Source organism: Nanorana parkeri, unplaced genomic scaffold, assembly GCF_000935625.1.
Source record: "Nanorana parkeri isolate BGI_ZX_2015 unplaced genomic scaffold, ASM93562v1 scaffold948, whole genome shotgun sequence".
Lineage (NCBI taxonomy): Eukaryota > Metazoa > Chordata > Amphibia > Anura > Dicroglossidae > Nanorana > Nanorana parkeri.
In genome coordinates this window covers 108,804-135,810 of record NW_017307216.1, presented here as the reverse complement: position 1 = coordinate 135,810, position 27,007 = coordinate 108,804, and the positions used below count along the sequence as shown (strand labels likewise).

General features: G+C 44.4%; 1 protein-coding gene across 1 annotated transcript; it reads right to left on the bottom strand.

Moving 5' to 3' along the window:
• Positions 1-1,678: 1,678 nt before the first annotated feature.
• On the bottom strand, positions 1,679-26,282 carry CASC3 (cancer susceptibility candidate 3). Its single transcript, XM_018566431.1, has 13 exons — positions 26,009-26,282; positions 23,622-23,649; positions 20,648-20,685; positions 17,912-18,094; positions 16,249-16,400; positions 13,829-14,008; positions 10,945-11,633; positions 7,741-7,802; positions 7,379-7,487; positions 7,195-7,293; positions 5,713-5,930; positions 3,697-3,819; positions 1,679-2,037 (listed from the first exon to the last, which is right to left on the bottom strand). The coding sequence occupies exons 1-13, from the start codon at positions 26,174-26,176 to the stop codon at positions 1,993-1,995; spliced, it is 2,094 nt and encodes a 697-aa protein (XP_018421933.1). The 5' UTR covers positions 26,177-26,282; the 3' UTR covers positions 1,679-1,992.
• Between the last annotated feature and the right edge of the window lie 725 nt (positions 26,283-27,007).

The following is a 27,007-nucleotide window of genomic DNA, read 5'->3' as shown; positions in this document are numbered from 1 at the left end:
CCTCATAGTTCTAGCCGACCTATGACAATGAGACTGTCACAGATCAGCTTAGTAGATCGGGAGGTGAGCAAACACATACCGGCGTTTGCCCACCTCTCGAGCCGTTCACGGCTCTCTGCCGGGACAGGGGAGTGGATGGACTCCCCCCTCCGATCCACCAGCGCTGACTGGCGGAACGGACGGGGGAGGGGCGGGTACAGCTGGCTCTGCCTCTAGATAGGCAGAGCCAGCTGTCACTCACGCAGATGGGCGGATCTCGACATTGTCGGGATCCGCTCCGGCGTCTCAGAATAACGCGACCTGTAGCTCGCGGTATACCGAGCTTAGGGTAACGGGAGGACGCTAGTTTGTGTCCTCCCGTTACCCTAAGGAGAACTATGGGGAAAAGCCCTGACCCCATAGTTCTCCTTTAAACGTACTTGAATGCATTTTTTAAGATTTAACTCCTGAGTTTAGTGTCACTTTAAATGCCCCTTGTGTTAGTGTATACCCCTCCTGTGCTTTGTTGAGTTCAAAACTGCCCCCGAAGTTCCACTCTTGGCTTGTTTCTGGCAACAATTCAAATCACCCATAAATTCTAGATACAGTCCCTGCGAAGCACCATGAGCTATGTTCACCCTGCAAGTTACAGAACCAAATATAAAATGGACGATGGTGAAAGTAATCACTAATAGGGAATCTTCTTTCCTCCAAATGGGAAGAATAAAAAAGAAATGGTAAAAGCTTCAACAAAATAGCCATCAGAATTCTCTTTTTCAGTTGCAGTTTGCTTCTCTATTCAAGTAGAATGCTGAACATACATGCAGACATTTAACCACTTTCAACCGGCTTGATGATCGAAAGTATCAAGACAACCTACTGCCAACTGTGCTGATCATGGTTTTTATAGAACCTATTGCTGGTAAGTTGCCTGGACTCACTGGGTCAGTTTAATTTGTGAAAGCTAGTCAGATTTGTGACAATGGCCAGTGTATGATCAGCGTTAGTTCAATCAAAAGTCAACTTCAGCATTTCATTATGTTGAATTATATACGGACAGGGACTTCAGCAGCAAAATTTTGGTATCCAAACTTTTACCTAACATACCCCATCTGGCCTGGTCCTTTAGGCTACAAAATGGAGGCATCTGTGGGGTGCCCAAGCTTTATGAGAGTACCTCAAAAGAAAACCTGTGCTTTGCCCTTGCCCATAGCCACCCTGTTCACCCACAGAACAAGACTGGTGTTATGTCCAAGTTGCTCTGGTAGGAGCTTACACATGACTAGGACCTCTTACACTGTCCCATGTGTCAATGCTCTGGTATCCGAGCTTATATGAGGGACCTTGATGTCATCTCTTTAACAGTTTTTGGGCCTGCTGATTTGACAGTTAGACCTAAGCGCTGTCATATGGGGGTACTTCTGCGCACCCTCTTACCTAAAAGCCTTGCTCCATTACCAATCGCTCCAGCGGTGCAGGGAGCCGACACTGGGGCGTATTTCGGGAAGTATAACTGGGTGAAAGGACTATCTGCAAGCACCATGACTTTCTTCTGACTGGGAAGAGTGAGAGCGTCTGTTCAATGAAGAGAACAATTCATCCTAAACAGGAAATATTTGGTATTTCACTCTAAATACTTGGAGATGTGTTTTGGTAAAATAAATACTTTAGAGGGGGGACAACGTTTTTGTTTTTTTTTAATCAGCAGCACTTGTTTTCTACATGGCAAAACTGTACAAATTCCACAAGAAGGAGGCTCACCATGGCAAAATGGCTTCCTGCAACCATCCTGTCACGTAACATTATATAGGAAACGGTCTACCAAAGTACAGAAGAATACACAATAATATTGGTGAACGGCGAGACATTTTCTCATGTACGGAAAACTTGCATAAATCCGGTTGGCCAGAAATCTGGTCAGCCAGAAGGAGTTTCTATTCATAATAAAAACACTGGTCTGAACTCCGAGAGACGGAAAGGAGGCGGTAGAAGGTGCGTCTTGTAATACGGAGCTCAGGAACTCGCCTTCTCTTTTGTCATCTTCAAGTTTCTATTTTCCTGGGAATAGCGATATAAAATGCTGAAATTACATAAGGATGATTAAGGACAAAACAAATATACAGGAAGAGATTTACCTCGGTGATGATCACACTCTATAACCCAACATCCTTGCCAAGCTATACAGTTGTACAGTATAAAGATTGTGATGATACACTTTTCTTTTTTTTAGCTTCTATTCTTTTTTCTTCCACGCAAAGTTTCTTGTTGCCTTTAAGACTTAGCTCTGCCAGGTTCTATGGCTCATAGCCCTCGTTCACACCTGAACGTTTTGTAGCGCTTTCTACGCTCGACTAACGCTCTACAAAAACGCTCAAAAATATAAATCCCATTGTATTGAATGGTCTCGTTCCCACCTTGGCGTATTTCTGCCCGTCCCTATCGCGCTACAAAAAGGCCCACGCCTGAAAAGGTACAGGTACTACTTTGGGCCGTTTTGTTGCGCGTTTCCATTGGGATACAGCCAAGTAGCCTTAGGCGACGGTCGCGCAACTTTTTTTTAACCGCGAATCGCGGTAAAAAACCCGCGCGACAGACGCGCATATGCAATACACCTAGGTGTGAACGAGACCTCACTGCACTATATGCAAACATGATCATAGGGGGACAGATTAACAAGGCAGGAGCTGACTAGTGACATTAGTCACTAGTCTAAAATAATAAATGTCTGGCTATCTATGGCTTCAATGGCCTTAGTGTGATGTACATACTGACCCTGAACAAGCATGCAGCTTATAAAGCCAGAGCGAGCTCACACCTTCTGATGTACATACTGACCCTGAACAAGCATGCAGCTTATAAAGCCAGAGCGAGCTCACACCTTCTGATGTACATACTGACCCTGAACAAGCATGCAGCTTATAAAGCCAGAGCGAGCTCACACCTTCTGATGTACATACTGACCCTGAACAAGCATGCAGCTTATAAAGCCAGAGCGAGCTCACACCTTCTGATGTACATACTTATTATAGGTCAATGACCCAAATTATTAAAGCAATTGAATCTGTATTGGCAAGTGTAGTTTGGAGTGGCTTTAGAGCTGGAAAAAAATTGCCGTCTGATATTTTAGACGTGTAACAAAAGTGCAGTTTATAGGCAGCTCCCAGGTCCTCAAATACCTACCAAAAGCTGGGTGAACCTTGGATGAAAACCTGAAGTACAAAGCACCAAGGGAATGGGCAAGTCATATGATTAGATGACATAAGAATGTGTTTCAGGGGTCACATAATTCTCCTTTCTCAGGGTTTGTGGGCAGAAACAAGCGGTCTGCAGCTGCAACTTTTGGGGCAAAGGCATTTGTTTGCATCAGTTGGAGAGACCGTTAAATAGGGTTTGCCAGTAGACACAGTAAGAACTAGTGGCTGGTGTTTATACTGAACCATGACAACTGTCTCCGCATCTCAAAGGAAGTGGGTTGCAAGATTGTCTCTACCATTCAACCTGGAACAATGGCAATGTCTAGTAGTAGGCAGGACTTGCCAAGGGGAACACCTCAAATAAAGCAAACAGAGCAGAATCTGATTTTTTATTTTTTCTTCCCCTGAAGTTCTACTTTATGACTTGCTAGCACAAACGATCTTAAAGACATTCTTACTACTTTCCCCATCTTATTTTCTCCTCTAAACATGTAAAGAGGTGAATACCACCCATCCATCTTACCTCTGGTGGAGGTGGTTTTATAGTGACTGGCTGTGAAGTCCGTCGGGGCGGGGAAGGTTTTGGCTGCACTTGCTGTTGTACGGGGTTATAATATGTCACTCCTCCAAACACCTGGGGTTGTGCCTAACACAGGAAAACAAGAACACCTTTGCATAACCAGGTAGCGCCAAGTATCATTACTTCATATTCCTTTTCTGAAACTACCTTTCCAGGCAAAACATCCTTAGAGAAAGCGGATTTAAAAGCCTTTAGTTATTCATATTATTACAGTAACTAGATCTGAAAATGTTAACTGCCAACTCTAGAAGAAACACAGACTGTTCACTGCCGTCTATCTTCACGTTTCCTAAATTGTTAACCTATACAATACAAAAGAGGGTTATTAGTTATTGGCACACAATCGAACTTAAACTGACTTTAGAAAACACTTAAGAAAAGCCTAAATCAAGCCCAAGCCTTTTTTTCAGATAGAGCAGGGTAGGGTTAAAAGCTATATTAGGTTCTAACTTCTGTATGTGCCCCTGTAGGAGAGATTTCCCTTTACTTCCTACTGTGAAATTCATCACCTGAAGTGGAAGGGAGGAGAAACCTTAAAACCTGACAGAGGCTCTATGCTAGGTTGGCCATGAGCTTTCTTCTCACTTGCTGTTGGGTCTGGCAATCAAATAGGTCATGAGAAGTCACCTTCCAAAGTTGTGACAGAGGTTCTAACATGGGATGCACCGATAACGAGTATTTGGGTGAGTACTTGAACTCGAATAATACATAGGTGTGCATGTTGGTGGGCTTGAATGAATAGAACATTTCACTTCTAACCTGGATGACTGAAATGCAGAATTAAATCAATCACATTTGAAAAATGATACCCAGGCTTTTAAGTACCTGTTGTTTTAACCTACTGGGAAATTTCCCTTCACTTCCTGAAGACAAAAAAAAGTTGAGAAGAAATCTCTTTAAAGCCGCCCTTTTAGACAAATATCACTTTTTATTAAGACTCCCCCAAAAATCCTGTTCTGGTGACAGCAATAAAAGTTTGGATCTTCCATCACTTGCTGTGCTGGTGACATTATACAGGATTTATATAGCGCAATCACTGACTAGAGGGATCTACCCTTACCAGCAGGGATGGATTGTTAACCTTTAGGCCCCGTTCACCCCAGGGTGTTTCGTCGCTGTTGTTTCTGCGCTGAAACGCATGCAAATTCAAATCCAATGTATTCCTAAGGGGGCCGTTCATGCAAAGGAGCTGAATCGCGTGTAACAATATGCCCGTTGTTTAAAATAGTCCATGAGCTTCATGTAAGGCACTTATCAGCTTGTTTTGCGCTATAGACTTCAATGGAAACGAGCCGATCAGCGTGTTTTTGCGCTTTTTATAGCCGAGACTGCTTTCCATTGGACAACTGAAAATGAGCTGCAAACGCATGTAAAACGCATTAAAATTGCACAACAAAAAAAGCGCTGGAACGCTGTTGCCCTGGCGTGAATGGGGACTCAGTGTCAATTCAGCTGTAGCTCACAATAAACAAATATTAAGTGCACCCACAACCCAACAAGGCATGGTCTATGTACCGCCTGAAAACGTAACGGCAATGCAACACTGTTAAAACAAAATTCTCCTTTTGGACTTTTTAGATATACAATTGAAAACATTTTGTTATATTTAATCTGTTGATCCGGCCAGAAATCTTGTCAGCTAATCACACCATGTGTTTTCTGTAGGTGCTGCACCAGGTACCTAGCTATATCCGAGTACTACAGATCCCCTCCCTTCTAAGTTATGTAGAGGAGCTGGTGTTCATAGTCTTGTCCAATAATACAGTACAATGAGTGAATGTTGTCACCCTAAGACAAAGTGTTACTGGCGGGATCAGCAGGTGAAAAAAAGAAAGAAAAAAAAAAGGACAGAAAATTAATGCAGATGTCACATCTAAAAGCTGCAACATAATACTATTTTGTTCCTGGGTTTAAACACACGTTTTAAAAGGCAATTTCTTGTGATAAACACCTACTCACCTGTGGATTGGGGTAGAGATGAGTTGGTGGAGGAGGGGGTAATGCTCCAGGGGGATAAGGGTAGGCTGGGTTGCCAAAATTAATGACTCCGGGGGGAGCGGTGAAGTACGGAGGGGGTAGCAGCTGCTGGGGGGGAGGCTGACCTGGAGGAATAGAGACTGGTGCAGGGTAAAGGTTTGGGGTAGGCATGGGGGCAGGAGACTGGTGCGGGTGTAAACCTGAAAAAAAAAAAAGAAATTTGATTAGATAATTCCAAAATACAGACGAATGTACATTGTGATAAAAACAAGTCTGTGTGGATACAATACTCTGACCCTGAAGCACTGTAGTCCTGTGTACAATACGACTTAGGACATTACCAAGTTATCTATTTTGATCTTCTGTCTCTGCTGGTTTCCTCCCACAATCCAAAAACATATCTCTAACCTCAAGTAGAAGTAAAGATAAAAATTGCAGACCAGCAGGCTTTCTATGGCAGAAGAGCTTGTGCAAGTCTTTTCTGCCATAAAAACTTCTTGCTGCGCATCCACAGCTCAGTGCGTTGGCTTCTTCATGTCAAGATAAAGTAGCTCCAGTGCATATATGCAGGAACTACATCATCGGGGCCCGGCCAATAAAGCGGCTGAAGAAGACGACTAAGACAAAGATGGAAGCAGCGGGCAAAGGAGGAGCACAGCACAGGAGCGGACTGCTTTGGCAGGTATGTCTGCCATAATGTGCCAATATGCTTGTGCATTCTAGAACATTATGGCTGAAAGCTCCTGGGGGTGTTATTTTTCATTTATTGCTTCATTTTACTTCCGCCTTAATTTGCTTGTGACTAAATAGGCTCTAGTGTGTATACAACTGTGGTAGGGGCATTTGATTACAAGCTTATCTGGGCCATACCCTGCTACAAATGGTTCTGTGTTATCTGGCACGCTTGACGTTAGGGATGCACCGATACCAGTGCCGATACTTGACATTTTCATGCGAACTACCAGGGTTGCAGCTGAGACCCGGCTCTGGCACTCTACCACTGTTCTGAAATCATTAGTCTGTATTGTTTTAGAAAAGCTGTCACATGACAATAAACAAAAATGTATCAGTACTTGTATCTGTGAGGACTTGGACAAGTATCAGTACTCGTACTCGCAAAACTGGTATCGGTGAATCCATGATATATATTTATAAAAACAAATCATACATTAAAACAGAGATGTACTAATCCCAGGAGCTCCGTGTGCTCCTTACAAATGACAGCTGCCTCCTAACTCTTGAATTTTTCTCTAATCTAGTCTAGTCTTGGAGCTTGAATAATATCTGTACATGTACCGAGTACCGTACTTGGTATCGGTGCATTCCTACTTGATGTATGAAGACAGCACTGTTGGGATTATATATATATGTGTGTGAAACAAGCCACTTATGTTTCCTGCAGCAGCATAGTTCTCCTTTAAACCTAACATAGGAAAAATCTTTAAATCCTCGAAAACCATGTACCTGGGTGGGGAAGGTGCATTTCTTGCTGTACAAGCATGCCCTGAGGGGGCAAAGTGGAAGGGCCATCACCGTGAGTATATATTGGTCCCTGGAACTGGACTGAAAAACCAAAAGAAGAAATGAGCACATCAGAGGAATGATTCTGCAACACATAAAGAGCAGAAGACGTCAGCGAGACACTCACGTGGATCATAGTAATGACCTTCCATAAGGCTGATGTGCATGGGAGCAGGATCCGGAACCGGCCTTTGACGCTGGGAGGAATACCTCTTGACACGGCCACTCTGAACTGCCTACATAGCAGGTTACAAAAAATAAATAAATCCTCAGCATCCAATAAGCAGGACACAGAACTACATACTTATGGGAACTGTTTTACATGTCAGAATATCTGGTGAAATACCCTTCAGCCCGTCCTTAGAATTACACACATCTACCCAACTAGGCAGCCATGTAGACACCGCTTTATTAAACTTTTATTGCACTTTATGGAGAAACTCTTCCCACACTAGTCCCATCTGACATCAGTCATCAGGAGCTACTTACCATTCCCTCCATGCGGCCATACTGCGGAGGTCCCCCAGGCATGTGAATGTGATTTGGAATACCTGTCAAAAATTGTTTAAAAAGGGATTAAACACATCATCAATTATATTTGCTCGCTCACCAGCCCCTCTCCCTCCCTAGGAATACCCAGTGTATGCAGATCCAAATAGACCAATCAAAGTGCACTTGTCATACACACACTGTAGTCATTCATTTTCTGCAGAGAAGAAATCTTCATCCTATGAATCCAATACAGAACACTGACCAATATTATGTACAATGCAAGTTTAAAGGGTAATTCCCCTTTCCCAGGTCAATTTGGACCCTCCAATCTGGCCCCCTCTCCTTCCCTTGCTATACTTACCTTTGGGCGAATGCTCCTTTCCTTTTGCCGGTGTCGACCCGTACCCTGATCTGTTACGCAGCGCAGCTCTGCGCTCTGTATTTTCAATTTTACTCGCATGTGGCGAGTACTCATTGATCAGCGCGCTCCTGCCGCTGCTGACCAATGACAAGCGCATCTTAGCAATAGGTCATTTTTCTTTAATGATTTAAAAAGTGTGTGTGTGTGTGTGTGTGCGCTCTCACTGGCCACTTTATTAGGTGGCCTGTTCAACGGCTCGTTAACGCAAATGTCTAATCAGCCAATTACATGGCAGTAACGCAATGCATTTAGCCATGTAGACTGGGTCGAGGTAATCTGCTGAAGTTCAAACCGAGCATCAGAATGGGGAAGAAAGGGGATATAAGTGACTTTGAATGTGGCTTGATTGTTGGTGCCAGACGGGCTGGTCTGAGTATTTCAGAACTTGCTGATCTACTGGGATTTTCACACACACGGTTAACCATCTTTAGGGTTTACAGAGAATGGCCGGAGAAAGAAAAAATATACAGTAAGCGTCAGTTCTCTGGGCAAAAAATGCCCTGCTGATGCCAGAGGAGAATGGTCAGACTGGTTCAAGCTGATGGAAAGGCAACAGTAACTCAAATAACCACTTGTTACATCCGAGGTATGCAGAAGAGCATCTCTGAATACACAACACGTCCAACCTTGATGCAGAAGGTGGTGGTAACGTGTTGTGGGGTATATTTTGGTGTCACACTTTAGGCCCCTTAGTACCAATGGAGCATCATTTAAATGCCACAGTTCTGTTGCTGATCCCTTTATGAACACAGTGAACCCATCTTCTCATGGCTACTTCTGGCAGGATAACGAACCATGTCACAAAGCCAAAATCATCTCCAGCTGGTTTCTTGAACATAATGGAGTTCACTGTACTCAAATGGTCTCCACAGTCACCAGATCTCAATCCTAGAGAAGCACCTTTGGGATGTGTTGGAACGGAAGATTTGCATCGTGGATGTGCAGTCGACAAATCTGTGGCAACTGTGTGATGCCATCAAGTCAATATGGACCAGACTCTCTAAGGAATGGTTTAAGCACCTTGTTGAGTCTACGCCATGAAGAATGAAGGCAGTTCTGAAGACAAAACCCTTTTTCCTCCCCCCTAAATTTTGGATAGAATCTTTAGTGTCCCCGTTGGGGAGATTCCACTCAGTATTTGTCTTGGTAATCGTTATCACTGAAAGATCCAGCCTGAACAGGAATAGATGGGAATTCTTCCAATGGGGACACTAGTTACCCTCTCTTTGGAGGGATTTCCTCTCACTTCATGTTGTGGCTATCAGACAGGAAGTGAATAGAAATCACTCCAATAGGACCAAAAAAAAAAAAGCTGACTGTTTATAACTCTTCTTTAATCCATCCAAAACTAAAGTGTAGGCTTCCATTCTACTTTCAGTGTAAACCACCACCCTGAACTATTAGACTCAGTGATGTAAGCAGCTGAAGTTGTACATTCCAACCTATGCTGTAAAAACTAGGCTTGGCACTGCTTGATCAACCTTCCAAGGTTTCCTATGGGCTAGTGAAGACATCGATCAGATTAGAAATATAGTTAAAAAAAATAGGGCTGTTACTGATTAAAGTTTTCGTGTTCGATTAATCGAAAAAATTTTTTTAGCAATTATTTTCGATTAATTATAACGCACATACAGATCCAATTACATTGGCCTATACACATACAGCACAGCAATGAAGTAATAAAATGAACTAGGATCACACTAATCCAGCACGTTATTAATCTCACGTGCCCCACTCAATATGGCCGCCGCTTGAGTGGGGCAACTCAGAATAATAAAGTGCTGAATTAGTGTGATCCTAGTTCATTTTATTACTTCATAAAACACAATTTGTACAATTTGTACTTCTATAAAATGTATGGGCGAACCTCACAGACTTGGGGCTCTTCTATCAACACACACAAGAGGGCGCAAACGTGGGATCTGTGGCGGGAAGGGTGGGACGTGGCGAGTCTTCTTTAGAAAATCTACACAGAGCAAGCAAAATCTAATTTTCACAAAAAAGTCATTAATACAACAAGTGTGATGTTTCCCAACACCCTATAATGTGCACAGAGCAAAAAAAGCTTGTGTTTTGCAGAAATAGTTAAAAGAAAAAAAAGAATCTGCCAATTCTGTGCCGTCACAGCTCAGAGGGTCATCAGCACCCATTTACCTCCCTCTGACAAAGTGCTGTGTTTTGGTGTCCTAATGGTGGTTCTCAACCGGTGTAATCTCAGTCTCAAATGACCCACATTTGTCCTTGGTCATTAAGTCGCGACCCAAGTCGTACTGCAATGGAACACACGACAGTGCTGGGCTGCTGTGCTGTAACTCCATCCATATGTGCAATGCTTGTACAGCTCCCATGCGTGCCCTGTAGAGGTGCCAGGAGCCCGAATGTGATATCACTCCAGTCCAGGCACCTCTACAGGGCATGCGAGGAAGCTATAAGAAATGCACGTATAGATGAAGCTCCCTCGCGGCCATATCCCCAGCTCACCCCACTTGAAGTCAACACTCGGAGCCGGGCAGCATATTTTGAATGGCTGCTCAGTGTAAGAATGGACAGTGCTGTGCTAGGGTGAGGCTGTGGAGCCTCTAACCTAAAAAAGAGGAAGGCATGCGGCGGCCCACTGAAAACGGGGTCGCTACCCACTTTTGGGTCACGTCCCACCAGTTGAGAACCAAGGATTTAAAACATACATCATACATTCCAATTCAGTTGGAACACAATGCTACGTATCATGTACAAACAAATGGAAAACAGTGACCCAAGTAAAAATATGAAGCAACACTTACCACGTGTTGAAACGTATGGAGATTGTCCAGGGGTCCAATTCTGTTCTGAAATGTTGACCTGGGACAGGTCCTGCTCTAGTCCAGTCAAACCCCCATCTACTGAAGGTTCCCAGCCACCAGTTTTCACTACAGGTATTGGTGGGGAAGGCTCTGGAACCACCTCAGTGGGCATCTGTGGCGGAGGGGGAGGAGGCAAGTCAGGGAATGTAGTGTCATCTATGCTCTTGCCAGCCTCCCCACCTTTAATCCGACTCCTCCTGGCTCTAGAATAGGACTTTTTCTCCACAGGCCGATCAGGTGGCGGTGGTGGTGGTGATGGATCAGCTGCTGGTTTCTCATTTGCCGGTTCAGCTTTGTGAGGAATTCCTAATTCGGAGGATTCTTCATTTGGTGGCAGTGGCGCTTGCTCTACGCTCCGGGTTCTGTAACCTGCATATTCCTGTCTTCGCTCAAAAGTAGGCGGTGGCGAAACAATGTTCTCAGGTGGGTAATTGACCGGGCGATTTTCCTTGTACCCACCTGGCCGCGAGTAGGTCCTGTTTGAGAGAGCTCTGTCTTTGCTAGGGACACTGCGATTGTTATAGGTTCGGGGTGGAGGGACAGAATTGGAATCATAGTAACGGTTTGACTGCCTGATTGGCTTTTCTTCTTCCTCCTCCTCCTCTTCCCTTCTGGAGGGGCTGGAGTATCTGAAATGAGAAAAGAATGTCTTTCACAAACCTGCAAAGGAATACACTAAGAAGTGGTACCAAGAAAAATGAAATCACACAGCAGTCTATAGAACAGAAAGAAAGCCTCCACATCTGTACAAATGAAGCTTCCCTGACTATTCTTTTCCTGGTTCTACAATTACCAGAAAGCCTTTTTATCTGAATTCACAAGGTGCAACAGATTCATCTAAACAGGCACAGGAAGTATGAACATAGCAAAATCAATTAGGACAGGAGGATTGGGACTGTTGAGTAAAGCATGTATAGAAACAGGGACACCAGCACTCCAAATGCAGATCAAAGTTGTCTATTTATTGACGTAGATGCAGCATATCACACTGGTGCGGCACCTACGTCAATAGACAAATTTGATCTGCATTTGGAGTGTCGGTGTCCCTGTTTCTATATATGTACATAACGGTTGCCATCCGTTGACTACCACAGCACCCAACCAATTCTTATGGAACTAGCGGTCAGGAGTGCGATGGGTTCATGGACTCTTGTTGAGTAAAGCAAGACACAATAGCGGCATCCTCCACAATAAGCAAAGCCGTAACATTTTGTGCACAGTGCTGCCTTCACGATGGACAGAGGTGTGGGTTTTAAAGAAATCAAAGAACCTGGCAGTGCAAGAGTAATCTTATGGTTTGCCTCCTGCTTCTAAAAGCAAATAGAATTTGTGTGAAACTCCTTGCAGGGAGCAGCAACTCTTAAAATGTCATGAAATAAGATAACAAAAATGAAAGGCTACGAAACTGTACATAGTTTAATACAGTTAAAAAGGAAGTATGGCCAAACCTTTATCGGGTCACTGGAGGTTGCTTACTAATGTCCTCCTGTCACCCAAAACTCAGCGTATAGCGGACCATTGCTCACTATATGCGGACAGCGCAGAGGTGCATTAAAGACGGGAAAGATCCTGACAATATTGTCTGGATCCACCCTGCTGCCTGATTGACAGCTGGCTCTGCCTCTCTAGGGGCAGAGCCAGCTGTGCCTGCCTCCTCCCCCATCTCTACCTCCAATCAGCATTGGAGGAATGGAGAGGGTAAATCCCTAAGGTGAGCGTTGACTGACAGTTGCCACTCACCTTAGGGATCAACTGAGCAATCAACTGTTTGTGATCGCTCAGCTATCGATCTACAGAGCTGGCGTGTGACATCTTCAGTGGCACACATTGGCTCTAACTATAGGGATGAATGCATTTCACTCTTCCCATAGTTCTCCTTTAAGTAACACTGCTTTATAGCATCACAGGAAAAACTAAGATGTTAGATCATTAAGACTCTATGGTGCTCAGTGCATACATTTTGTTCTAAAGGATCAGTTCACCTTTTCACAAAATAATAAAGATGAACTTACAACACCCTCCTCTTCTCATAGTCACCACTGCACTTATTTCCTGTTAAGTCCATCTTCTGCCACCTATGTCAGTCGATGTAACAGGCTGGGCACTTAAAAACTCCCCCCGAGGCCGTGTAGTAGTATACTACTCTTAATGGTGAGCGATCACTGGTCCATCTTGGCCACGTGATCACAAAGTCTAATGAGAATCTCTCATGAGCCTTCTTTCTTGTGGGATGGTGTTCTGGAACACAGAGGGGTGGGAGAGGGCAAAAACAAACAACTTTAGGAAGCAGTTTCTATGTGTCCCGAGACACTCCTTGATTTATTACAGGGATTGAAGTCAGCCTGCAGTTTATAGCTGTAAAATTAAACATAAATTGACTTTAAGTGCTCCTTGACTTTTAACAGGAGGCCATGGCCATCCAGTATCCGAAGGTTGTAGTACAGAACCTTGCCTTTTTAAAGTGTGTGGACTGGCAGTACAGCTCTTTGTACTATGCACAACACAGCTGGGTTATAGAGGCAAAACTTCTTGAGAGCAGAAACACCAATAAATGAATGTCCTCTCATGGGTAGTCCAGCTCTGCTGTGGCAGCCAGGGGTTGTAGGACCCTTCATTCATGTGTGGTGTTTTCAACAGCTCTGGTACATTAAAGACCCCGCACTTTCTTGCATGGGGGTAAAAGATTTACTGCCAAGGCAGAAAATGTAACAACAAACCCATTACTAGCAGTACAAAAGGTCAACATAGTTAAAAGGCAAGACAATGACAGTCCCCAGAGTATTACTACAAGAGAAAAAAACAAAACATACAAAGAAACGTATACCTTGGTTTTCTTGGTCGACGGGGGCGAATTTCCTCCGGGTTTTTACTGGACCGAATATCATAACCGTACATGGAAATCAGCTCATCCCTAGACTTCGGAGCCTGCTCATCCTCCCGAAACCGATCATGCACCCAGCGCCCCTCATCTTTCCACAATTTGCGTGCGTGGCGTCCCTTTGGCCTAAAAGCAAAATTTAAAGTCATGAAACTTTCACCTTAAAACATTGATGTGCATGTACCTAGACACAAGACATGTGCAAAAAACAGTACAAAAAAGGTATGTTCTAGAAATCTGGATGTCAGTGCAATTAAAGTGACCAGAACAGCACCAGCATTGGATGGACCGTAAACCTAGAAACCTTGCAGTCCAGATGGGGCACAACCAGGGTGATGTTCATCACGGCAAATATTGAGCAGAGCGATAAGACTGTAGGCTTCTTATAGGAAGCTTAGGCGAGTCACAAAAAGGCCCCCTTGGAAACAACATACTTGGTAAGAGGATGAAAAGCATACCAGAGTGTAGGGAGCATTAAAAATCAAGATGCTTTCCCTCTAAGGATTGTGTGTTCAGTTTGTAGAATTAGGAAGATATCTCTGCAAGTGCTCAAGCTGCCAGTTCAGAATTTCAAGGACAACCAATATGAGGTTGTCTACTCCTCCTCAGTTAAAGACAAATACCCTGAGATGGGAGATCATATGAGTACGGGTAGAAGTCAGAAGAATCTGCAGTGCTTAAGGGAACTGGCAAGGTCTTATATTGGAGCTGAAGGAGACAGGAATGTGGGGATGTTAAGCCCTCGTTCACACCTGAACGTTTTGTAGCGCGTTCTACGCTCGACGAATGCTCTATAAAACTCTCAAAAATATAAATCCCATTGTATTGAATGGTCTCATTCCCACCTTGGCGTATTTCCTCCCGTCCCTAAAGCGCTACAAAACGGCCCACGCCTGAAAAGGTACAGGTACTACTTTGGGCCGTTTTGTTGCGCGTTTCCATTGGGATACAGCCAAGTAGCCTTCGGAAACACGCGACAGTCGCGCGACTTTTTTTTTACCGCGAATCGCGGTAAAAAAATGCGCAACTGACGCGCATATGCAATAGGCCTAGGTGTGAACGAGACCTTAAGGCAAACCCTTTAATGTACAGATGTAGACTGTTTCAGGGGACAACACAAACATCAACTCAGCTGTGCCTCAAGTCTTCACATTGTGGGAAATTGCAGGGGTCAGTATAGCTGAAGTATAGAGAACCACCTTTGTGATCATAGAATTTTCCCTGATAGGCAAGTATGATGGTAATCACAGCACACAGGTCACCAAATTCACCCGAATGGAAGAGAGATTACAAAATGTAAGTCAGGGTCTGTGCCATAGCAACAAATGCTGTGTGCCAGTAAAGAGGTTCACAGGTAGGGGCACTGCTGGGAAGGGTAAGGCGACAGTTCTCAGAGATGCCTTCCAGATATACTGCATGTTGCTATGGCACAGACCCTGACGTACATTTTTTTAAAAGGGGTGAAGAGGTCTAAAGAGTGACTCAGTGCTGCAACCATACCACCGTAAAGGAACTGCTGCAGTATGTGCAGAGAGGAGAAGCAGGATCAGGAAACATAGCACTACGTTGTTTTGCTAGTGACTAATAAAGCCCATGCACAGCCTAACAGAGAAACCTTACCAAAGCCATACCACTGTTTACATTTATTTTTATAAAGGACACCTATGTGCTTTAAAGTGACATTAAAAGCAAAAAAATGTTTCCCTCCCCCAATGTTAATTAAAGCACTTAGCTTAAATGATGTCTCTTAATCTGATCTTCTTTCCTGTCGTTTTCAGCCTTCTTTCCAGCATCTGCAGGTCTCCGATCCAGCGCTGACTCCTCTGTCCTTGCTGGCACTTCCTGTCCCACAGTGTTTGCATACGGAAGTGAAGCCCCACTTATTTCAATGTATGGTTTAAAAAAATATATGGTGTGTGAAAAAGAGCCCAAGTCACATGATCTGTTAATGGGTTCTCCTCCGATCATGGAGTGTACTCTGCAGCATAATGCTCCATACCGCGGCCTGCATTTTATGAATGACTCATTAAATTCAGAGGCAGTGTGAAGTAAGCACTGTGGCGTGCAGCATAGATTTATCTCCTCTCTGTTAAAAAATTACCCCTGAATAAAACTGCATCATTTCACTGAAATCATTTATAACATCTTTTTAAACTTGGGAAAAAAAAAACAACAGTTTTACCTTTTGGTGTTGTGTTTATATAGAAGCACAGAGGGCAGGGGAATTCTGTAGTACTGTTTGTAATTTTTCATTTCACATTTCTTTTTAGATCACCCCACTTGTTTTAAAATCTAACAACCCTGGTCTTTTTTTTTATCATCAATAATGAATCCAACTAGATAATTATCAATGATTGCAATCTCACCTGACTTCCTCATCATTTGTATGGCCACGTAGATCGTGTTCAAAGAAGAGCCCCTTACGAGGGATGTATGCAGGATTCTTCCGGTCTTCATCGTCATCCAACTGCTTCTGACTCTTCCTAGAGGCCTTGACTTCATCAGGCTCTGTACTCTCCTGGGAATGAGACAGGTTACTCACAAACTAAAATGTTTTCAGATATATCAAAAGAACTTAATTAAAGCCAAGCCAAACTTTTCACGCGATCGTACGATAATCGGCAGGTGTATGGAAGGCGTGCAACCGTTTCTACTGTAAGGTCGCACGACTTTCGTCTTCCGAGCACGCTGGAAAACGAATGCCACTCAGGCCGGTGTGCGCAAGCGCACACTGCCCGCTCAGCACTGCAATCATCGGAAGCCCGCCCCTCAGCGGGGAGGGCTTGCGATAATCGCATGTACGATCTGCCTGTCCAAGATGGGCAGACCGTACGAAATTTAAATCACCTTACAACCATCGCACAACAAAAGTTGTGCGATGGTTGTAAGGTGTATGGGCAGCTTTAAAGAGATCACAGGAAAGGTGTGGAAATCTTCCCAATGAGACATTACTACTAATGTTGACCCCACTCCATTCATGTAACCAATGCATTAGCAGATACCCCAACTTGCTGAAATATTTCTCATTGGATCCTCTAATGCCAACCTAGCAGATAAACACAAATAGTGAATAATGAAAGACTCACACACATAGAAAAGAGTTTTCCATTACCCCCCCTCACCGGGTGCTACCGGGTATAGTAACATGTACAACTCTTAATAGGAACCTGTTGCTCCTTGCTATGATCAGAAGCAACCAGCACGGCAACATAAAGCAGGAAGGATATAAACACAATACAAATGGAGGAGGCACTGCATGACACCTACAGCAACTTCCATTGTAATTTCTTACTCTTTTTTTTCCTATTACTAGGGACCTTTTAAATTAAGGGACCATGAACAATGCCTGACTTCAAGGCTTGTGCACAAAAAAGCTTTGGGACAGAATCTCATCTGGGCTCCATAAACTCTTAAAGAGCAATGCATCTGCAAGCATACACATTACTCGACAAAAGCTAAAAGGTATATAGACTAGGATAGGGGTAGGCAACCTTGGCTCTCCAGCTGTGCTGAAACTACAAGTCCCATAAGGCATTGCAAGCCACGGGCATGACTCCCAAAGGAAGAAGCATGAAGGGATTTGTAGTTCGAGCACAGCTGGAGAGCCAAGGTTGCCTAGCCCTGGACTAGGAGCTTGTTCACGGCAGGTGCATTGAACTGCGTTGATCTGTGAACAGGGCACACAGTATATAATGTTGTGCGTTGCATTAAATGCTGCATTTCTATTTCATTAAGCAAAGTGTTATTATTCAAGTAGAGTTAAAAAAAAAAAAAAAACACTACAATGCATATTAACAACTCATTGGAGCGTGCATGCACAAAGCACACCAGCATGTGTGTGTTATGTGCGTCATAACGTGTGCTCGCTGGTGTGAATGGGTTTCTGTGGCTTGTAAGGTGTCTGGTGGGATATTAGGAAGAACTCATCTGCATGTGATGCTGAATGATGCATGAAGGACAGTTCCAATGACCAACAATGGACGAAACAGCTACAGAAAAAGTATGAAAAAATATGCATTTTTATTATACCTGTCCATCTCCACTTTGACGCTCCCCTGTCACTGATTCCTTTGTCTTAAGCTTTTCCTCTTTTGTGGGGGCAGTGGGGGGAGTGGTGGTGGTGGTGGTGGTGGTGGTAGTCTCGGCAGCATTGCTTTCTGGTTTTAAGGTAGCTTTGAGGGGCTCCTCCTCACTGACGTGACCAGCTTCCACCTGGGGGGGGAAACAGTAGAACTCATAAACTTAGCCTAGAAACCTGTCACCTAAAGTAACAGAAATACACTAAACCTCGAGCTTAGAAGTATTACTTTAATTCACCATCCAAGAATGGACTTCTCTTTCCTTTGCTCCCCTGTCAATCTGCCAGGATCCAAGGGAAACACCTTGTACTTCCAGGTATGAAAGGCATGTGATTCTCCATGTGGAAATGCCAGGACAATCACTGCTGTCACACAGGAAGTCCAGATCTTTTTATAGGCCAAGACTAGCAGCTTGTAGCTCACATTTTCCTTTGCTCCAAGCGGATAAAAAGAGCTGCAGGGGAACAAAGGGAAACAAATATATACTTCTGGAGAGCACAAGTTTACTTTAAAAGATCAAATTCAGGTAAAGTAAAAGTTTTCCTTGCAGTGGGGCTGCACGGCTTTATGCCTAGATCCCGTTCGGGACTGCCCCGCTCTCCATGCTACTTGGGTGATTATGGCAACAGAAGGACACCACACTCCCGATACTACGGGTGGTGCGTCTACAAAAATAATGTAAGTTTACAACCATGACTAATTGTTTATGGATGTCTGTACAAATATGTTTTGGGCATGCTATTCCACGCTTTTGAATTTTTTTGGCTGGATATGATGTCATCATGACATCTGAGGTCATTCTGATTATGCACTGGGTTTGATATATGCATAGAAGGATGTAACTCACTCATACCAATTGTCACTGTGCTGCTCTGATGAAGAGTCCCTGCGCGATCCCGAAACGTTAGCATACATGGCACAATGTGACATTCCAATAAATCATTAATAAGATTTAAACTGCATTTCATGTGTGCTGGTGATTTCAGCTGTTACCTGTAGCGCAGTCAGCACCCCAGCTTCTGAAGCTAATCAGAAATAGAAGGAATTAGTCGGGTGCCCGATTTATAAAAGTGCCAGGTCTTACAATGTGAATTTTTACTATGGTGGGCCCTCTAACACAGACATCAGGAGGGACTGTCCTGAGGGACTGTCAGGAGCAATACATATCTGCTTGAGTGACATACAGTAGGCCGAGCAAAGCAGAACGACCAGTTTTGGATAGACTGACTTTTAGTAGATAGCAACAAAGCAGATTGAACGATTTCTAAGCATACACAAACCTCTTAACGAGCATTAGTTTTAGGATACTTACTTCAGACTCCTCAGCACTTTCGTAGTCTGATAGCACGGCTGCAATTTAAGCAGACAGAATAAAATAAGAAGCCATACACATAACTGCACAATTCCTGTCAGCTACAAAGGGCACAGCCAGTTCCACAAATCCATGCTGGGCAACATCTCAATAGAGCTGCAGCTGCGGAGCTGGCTGACCATAAAGCCTAATTCCTGCCTGTCCCAAAAACACACAAAAGGGCAAACACACAAGATGAATAAAGTCTTGTTCATTCATGCAACCACTGATACTGACTCTAGCCACTCCACACAAAGTTACAAGCCAACCAATGAGGAGAACAAGGTAGAATCTACAATAACTAGCAAGCGACAGCCAGAGACGAGCAGCTTCCCGGCCGGGAGCTTTACAGTCAAGCGATCGAGCGTCTCGAGAGACGCTCGATCGCTTGTATCAGAAGCTGTCACTGCCGTTGCCGGTCCCGAGATCCGCTGTGCCCGATGTGGCCGGGACCCGCACGGCTCTGTGACAGGAGATCAAAAGGGAGTTCAGTATACGAACTCCCTTTGATCTCCTCTCAGTCCCCGAATGCAGGAAGTGATGTAGATTACATCACTTCCTGCATTCAGTGTCACTCTCCAGCTAGAGAAGCTGATGAAGCCGATCTCTGCTTCATCAGCTTCTCTGGAGGTCCCTAGGTGACATTAGGGGTCTTGGAGACCCCTGATGTCTTCCTAAAGAGGACCTGTCATGTAAATCAGCTATCTCATAGGGGGCTTCTTAGCCCCCCATGTATTAGCAATAAAGTTGTATGTTGTTGTAATGTTGTAACGTTTCAGCGTCTCAGTATACCGCGAGCAGTAGCTAGCGTTATACTGAGCTTAGGGTGACGGGAGGACGCTAGTTTGAGTCCTCCCGTTACCCTAAGGAGAACTATGGGGAAAAGCCCTAACCCCATAGTTCTCCTTTAATCACTGATAACACTAAACGCGGTTTAATCGTCGCCTATGGGCGTTTTTTGCGATTTTGCGGGCGCACACAATTGACATGACATGTTTGGTGTCTATTTACCCGACGTGACCCCATGTCAGCACCCCAGCTTCTGAAGCTAATCAGAAATAGAAGGAATTAGTCGGGTGCCCGATTTATAAAAGTGCCAGGTCTTACAATGTGAATTTTTACTATGGTGGGCCCTCTAACACAGACATCAGGAGGGACTGTCCTGAGGGACTGTCAGGAGCAATACATATCTGCTTGAGTGACATACAGTAGGCCGAGCAAAGCAGAACGACCAGTTTTGGATAGACTGACTTTTAGTAGATAGCAACAAAGCAGATTGAACGATTTCTAAGCATACACAAACCTCTTAACGAGCATTAGTTTTAGGATACTTACTTCAGACTCCTCAGCACTTTCGTAGTCTGATAGCACGGCTGCAATTTAAGCAGACAGAATAAAATAAGAAGCCATACACATAACTGCACAATTCCTGTCAGCTACAAAGGGCACAGCCAGTTCCACAAATCCATGCTGGGCAACATCTCAATAGAGCTGCAGCTGCGGAGCTGGCTGACCATAAAGCCTAATTCCTGCCTGTCCCAAAAACACACAAAAGGGCAAACACACAAGATGAATAAAGTCTTGTTCATTCATGCAACCACTGATACTGACTCTAGCCACTCCACACAAAGTTACAAGCCAACCAATGAGGAGAACAAGGTAGAATCTACAATAACTAGCAAGCGACAGCCAGAGACGAGCAGCTTCCCGGCCGGGAGCTTTACAGTCAAGCGATCGAGCGTCTCGAGAGACGCTCGATCGCTTGTATCAGAAGCTGTCACTGCCGTTGCCGGTCCCGAGATCCGCTGTGCCCGATGTGGCCGGGACCCGCACGGCTCTGTGACAGGAGATCAAAAGGGAGTTCAGTATACGAACTCCCTTTGATCTCCTCTCAGTCCCCGAATGCAGGAAGTGATGTAGATTACATCACTTCCTGCATTCAGTGTCACTCTCCAGCTAGAGAAGCTGATGAAGCCGATCTCTGCTTCATCAGCTTCTCTGGAGGTCCCTAGGTGACATTAGGGGTCTTGGAGACCCCTGATGTCTTCCTAAAGAGGACCTGTCATGTAAATCAGCTATCTCATAGGGGGCTTCTTAGCCCCCCATGTATTAGCAATAAAGTTGTATGTTGTTGTAATGTTGTAACGTTTCAGCGTCTCAGTATACCGCGAGCAGTAGCTAGCGTTATACTGAGCTTAGGGTGACGGGAGGACGCTAGTTTGAGTCCTCCCGTTACCCTAAGGAGAACTATGGGGAAAAGCCCTAACCCCATAGTTCTCCTTTAATCACTGATAACACTAAACGCGGTTTAATCGTCGCCTATGGGCGTTTTTTGCGATTTTGCGGGCGCACACAATTGACATGACATGTTTGGTGTCTATTTACCCGACGTGACCCCAACTTTTATGTTTTACTAAAAATATGGGTAAGAATAAATGTTTTATAACGTAGGGAAACTTTTATTTATGGTACTTTTTTCATTATATAGTTAAAAAAAATAATCTCCCCCCGTGGTGATTATATACCTCCAAAAGAAAGCTCTATCTGTCCCCAAAAATGTTTAACATAAATTGCAAGGCTATAGTCCGGTCATGCTGACTGGTGAAATTTTTGACTGACTGGTGAGACACCATGACATTTTTCAAGCCCTGCACATACATATATACAGCATTCGTAAGGTATTCAGACCCCCTTCACTTTTTTTCAATTTTGTTATTTTGCAGCCTGATACTACAGTTGTTTTAAAAAAAAATGATCATTAATCTACACTCAGTTCCCCATAATGACGAAGCGAAAAACAGAATCTTAGAAATGTCTTTATTTATGAAAAAGGAAAAACTGACATATCACATTGGCATAAGTATTCAGACCCTTTGGATTAACACTTACATTTAGCCCTGGTGCCTCCCATTTCTCTTGATCGTTGCTGAGATGTTTCTACAACTTGGATTGGAGTCCATGGGAGGTAAATTACATTGATTGGACATGATTTGGAAAGGCGCGCACCTCTCTATAGAAGGCCTCACAGCTGACAATGCATACTGTATCAGAGCAATAGCTATGAGGTCAAAAGGAACTGCCTGCAGAGCTCAGAGACGGGATTATTGCAAGGCACAGATCTGGGCAAGGGTACAAAACAAATTTCTGAAGGTTCCCAGGAGCACAATGACCTCCGTGATTATCAAATGGAAGAAGTTTGGCACAACCAGAGCTGGTCGCCCCGGCCAAACTGAGCAATCGAGGGAGAAGGGCCTTAGTAAGAGAAGTGACCAAGAACCCGATGTAATTGCTGCCATAGGTGCTTCAACAAAGTACTGAGTAAAGGATCTGAATACTTTGGTAAATGTGATATTTCAGTTTTTCCTTTTTAATAAATTCACAAACATTTTAAAAATTCTGACTTCAATTGGTCATTATGGGGTACTGAGTGTAGATTAATGAGAAAAAAAAAGAATTTAAACCACTGTAGTATCAGGCTGCAACATAACATAATTGAAAAAAAGTGAAGGGGGTCTGAATGCTTTCTGAATGCACAGTGTATGTGTGTGTATGTAATTGTATACATATACACACACATACATTAGTATTTATATATTATACACACACTTTATATTTTTTTTTTTTAGGAATGCACCGATTTTCCAGCGGCAAGGAGAAGCTGTCAGGACTGACAATGTCAGCGGGGAGGAGGAGACCTCCGGAACGATTCAGGATGGAGAGCTGGGAGGATCAGCAGATAAGTGAAATATTGTAACCCCTCCTGATCATCTTTTCTTGAATTGTATTGTGATTGTAATGTCTTCCTTCCTGCTCAGACATCGCTGTGATCATTTCCGATCATGCCAATGTTTGTAAATAACTGAGGACATAGTATTTACTGTGTCCTCATTTATGAATGAACAGGAAGTGATCTACATCACTTCCTGTTCATTCATGATTGTGGACATAGTAACTGCTACTATCTCCTCAGTTTATGAATGGACAGGAGCACTCAGTATAGAAGAATCCTGTTCTTTCATATCAGGGGCTGCAGAAAAAGATTAAGGACTCTATCTTTCAGTTTTTTTCAAAAGGGGATATATATATATTTTTTTTTTATGTAAAAAAAGGCATTCGGTTTTGAAATGTCAGTTTTGGTCTAAATTTAATTTCGGTGCATTCTTCACATACATACATAACATAAAAACCACACCACAGTTGCAAATTTTCAAACGTGGTTTAAAAGAGAATGACGTATGCCACGCACTCAGCTCACAGTCCTGTACTACATATTGTAATTCAAATACTTGCGGAAGTGTGGAACACTTACCATCGCCTTCAATACCATCCTCGCTTTCCTTTAAAAGAAAACAATCATTAACATAGGACAACGCAATCACTGGCCCATATAGTTGTGGTGTATATGATTTTAGGCTCCATAAGACAAAGTCTGAAACCGCTTGCCACTAATGGCTTCATCACCAGATTGTTATAGTTTCTGTAGATGCAAGCTGGTCGGGTACTCTTACCTTTTTGCCCTGACAGATGTGATATCTTTCCGGCGCTAAAATATTTTGCTTCTCACTAAGTGACTCCACAAAAAATGTCTGCATATTTATCACTAAACAACTTAAACACAACTAAAGTTGGGTATACACCTTTCTATTTTCTTCGTTCGGACGTCAGAAAATAGAACAGATTCCACTATTAACGCCTACGAGCGCTGATCGAGGAATCTGACAGCGGCAAAAGGCTGGCCAAACACCTCGCAAATGACAGCTGGGCGGAGCCAGCCGTGATCTCACGGCTGGCTCTGTCCAGTTGTAATAAGAGATCATCATTTGGGGACGCTGAACTGTCATTAAGTTGTTATTCATTGGCGGGGACCTGCTAGAAGACTCTAGCAGGTGCCGGCCAATAGGAAACAGTTGGGCAGAGCTACCTATCACTGTTAGCTCCGCCGAATTGTTTATTTATTTTTGATAATTTAACATTTATTTACATTTTTAAAATCTTTTTTTTAACCTTTTTAATTGATTTCCTATACTGTTTGGTACCATGGAGGTACCGAGCAGAATAGCCGAGCGCCGCTCAGCGGCATTCGGCTATTCACTCACTGCTGTCCCGCCCTTATGTGAAGAGGGGCAAACTGCAATGAGTGAGCTGCCGGAGCTTCGTGACTGTCAGAGTCCAGCAATGCCTTATGGGATTTGTAGTTCTACGGCAGCTGGAGGGCTGGAGTTTGCCTACCCCTGCTATAGAAGATCCTCCCTTCCCCCGTTATGTAGGCCTCTACATTCATACATCAAGCCATATCCTGGGCAGCCTGTGTAAACACCAGGGTGGACCCCAAACCTTCATTCCTTTGCACAAAGGGCTTCTACAATCACACACTACACTGTATCCCATGTGTGCTTTGATGGGAAAGCCTGTCTACTCACTGTAGATCAGGGGGATCAAATTAAATTTCATCACGTGCCGCATGAGCATTATGGCTGCCCTCAAAGAGCCGGTTGTAGCTATAAGACTATATAAATGTATCTACTCGTCTATCGTGTTAAATAATTGCCTCTGTATTTGATTATTACTGGTTTTAGTAATAACTAGCTGTGAAAGTAGAAGTCTAGGAAAAATAATGGCAATTAGTGTAATAGTGCAGACGCTCAGGTGAATTTGCAGGTTCTATGGTGGGATGTGTGGGCTTTCAGGTGGGCTGCTTTGGGTCTATGGTGGGCTGTGTGGACCCTCAGGTGGCTATGCAGGGTATGTAGCAGGCTGTGCAGGCTCTCAGGTGGGCTGTGCAGACTCTCAGGTGGCTGTGCGGGGCCTATGGTGGGCTGTGCAGACTCTCAGGTGGCTGTGCGGGGCCTATGGTGGGCTGTGCAGACTCTCAGGTGGCTGTGCGGGGCCTATGGTGGGCTGTGCAGACTCTCAGGTGGCTGTGCGGGGCCTATGGTGGGCTGTGCAGACTCTCAGGTGGCTGTGCGGGGTCTATGGTGGGCTGTGCAGACTCTCAGGTGGCTGTGCGGGGTCTATGGTGGGCTGTGCAGACTCTCAGGTGGCCATGCATAGTCTGTGGTGGGCTGTGCAGACTTTCAGGTGGCTGTGCAGGGTCTACGGTGGGCTCTGCACGCTCAGGTTGCTGTGCAGACTCTCAGGTGGCTGTGCAGGTTCAATGCAGGGTTGTGCGGACTCTCAGGTGGCTGTTTACAGCACCGGCTTCCGTTTAAAAATGTAAAGCTGCAGGAGAGGTGCAGTGGCCGCATAAAATAACCTGGCGGGCCAGATTCGGCCTGCAGGCCTGATGTTTGCATTTCTGCATTTTACTGCATCACCCCTCACTGCTGTAAAGCGGCATGAAGAAAACACATAAAAATGAACATAACAGCAAATTAAGTTACGTTAAATTAAGTTAGTGCTACTTTGATGTGATGTGCATTAATGCACTTCCTCAGTGTAAATAGAGCCTACATGAGTAGGCCCAGCTGTGTGCACTGTGCTGGTCTATATACACATTCTCTACACATAGCTTATTCGCAAAATAGGCGCAGTAGCCATAGCAACATCACATTCTGCCTTACACTGGCCCGGTGTCGGTAAAACGAATTCCGATTGGCTGTCAAAGATTCCTGCACTTTGCTCTATTGACTGAATGGGAGTCAGTAATGAAGGGGCCCGGGCACTCTCAATATACACCGTCGGCCTAGGTACACTTACACACTCGGACTTGTCGCCTTCTCTAACTGTCTCCACGACCTCTCGGGTCTCGATTTTGGCAGGCAGGCCCGGTTGTTCAACAGACCCTGCGCTCTCGCTCCCGGACTCTTCTTCCTCCTCCTCACTGTCCTGGGACGCGCGTCTCCTCCGCCGCCTCCTATCCGCCATGTCGGTGAGGAGAGAATCCGCGGGGCTGAGCTGGGAACTACATTTCCCGGCGTGCAACGCAACACGCAAAGAGCTCCATAGAGATGACCGGGAGAGAACAACACTTCCCAGAATACTTTTCGCGCCCCATTCAGTGACGCCAGAGGCGCAACGTGAAAGTTTGCTCCCAGCGTGCTATGCAGCGGTTACGTAATCTAGAGAGTGGAGCGCATTGTGTGACTGTGAGGTTTATTGACAGCTCAACGTTCTGACTCTTCCTCATGTGTGACAATGGAGATCACCAGCGGCGTTCGTGTGGATGAGGACATGCCACACTGGGAAATGGTGATCAAGAGGATTACCGCAAGTGATAAGGAAGAAGGGTATTGGTGACGTCCATGGTCGATCCAAGTGACAAGGGGGGGTGATCCATTGACGTCACCCATACACTTAAGATATATATATTAATGGCTTGTTCACCCCAAATGCAGACCAGATCTGCATGAGTTTCTGCACACGCAGTGCAGTGTGTTATACTGCGTTTTAGGCCATTTTTGGTTGTAAAAGAAAGGGCTTTCAGGGCATTTGCATGCTTTTTGATGCGTTTGCTTGCGTTCCAGAGCAGGAAAAATAGGGCTTGCTGCAGTTTTTTTACATGCTCTGGAACTGAACGCTGTGGTGTGAACTAGAGCACATAATACCATTGGAATACATTGGATTCCGTTTTGATCCGGTCTGTAACTGCTCTGTTCCTGGAATGTGCTTGGTGTGAACAAGCCCTAAGCCTATGGGTGACTTCCATGGAGATCACCAATACTACCTTTTATCACTCGGACGACCATGGAGATCACC

Excerpts from the sequence above, each read along its gene's own strand:
- CASC3 (XM_018566431.1), bottom strand. The coding sequence starts at position 26,176 with ATGGCGGATAGGAGGCGGCGGAGGAGACGCGCGTCCCAGGACAGTGAG. Across the intron at positions 7,294-7,378 it reads AGGTCATTACTATGATCCAC|TCCAGTTCCAGGGACCAATA; the intron begins GTGAGTGTCTCG and ends TTGGTTTTTCAG. Across the intron at positions 2,038-3,696 it reads TAAAACCACCTCCACCAGAG|GAAAATAGAAACTTGAAGAT; the intron begins GTAAGATGGATG and ends CGCTATTCCCAG.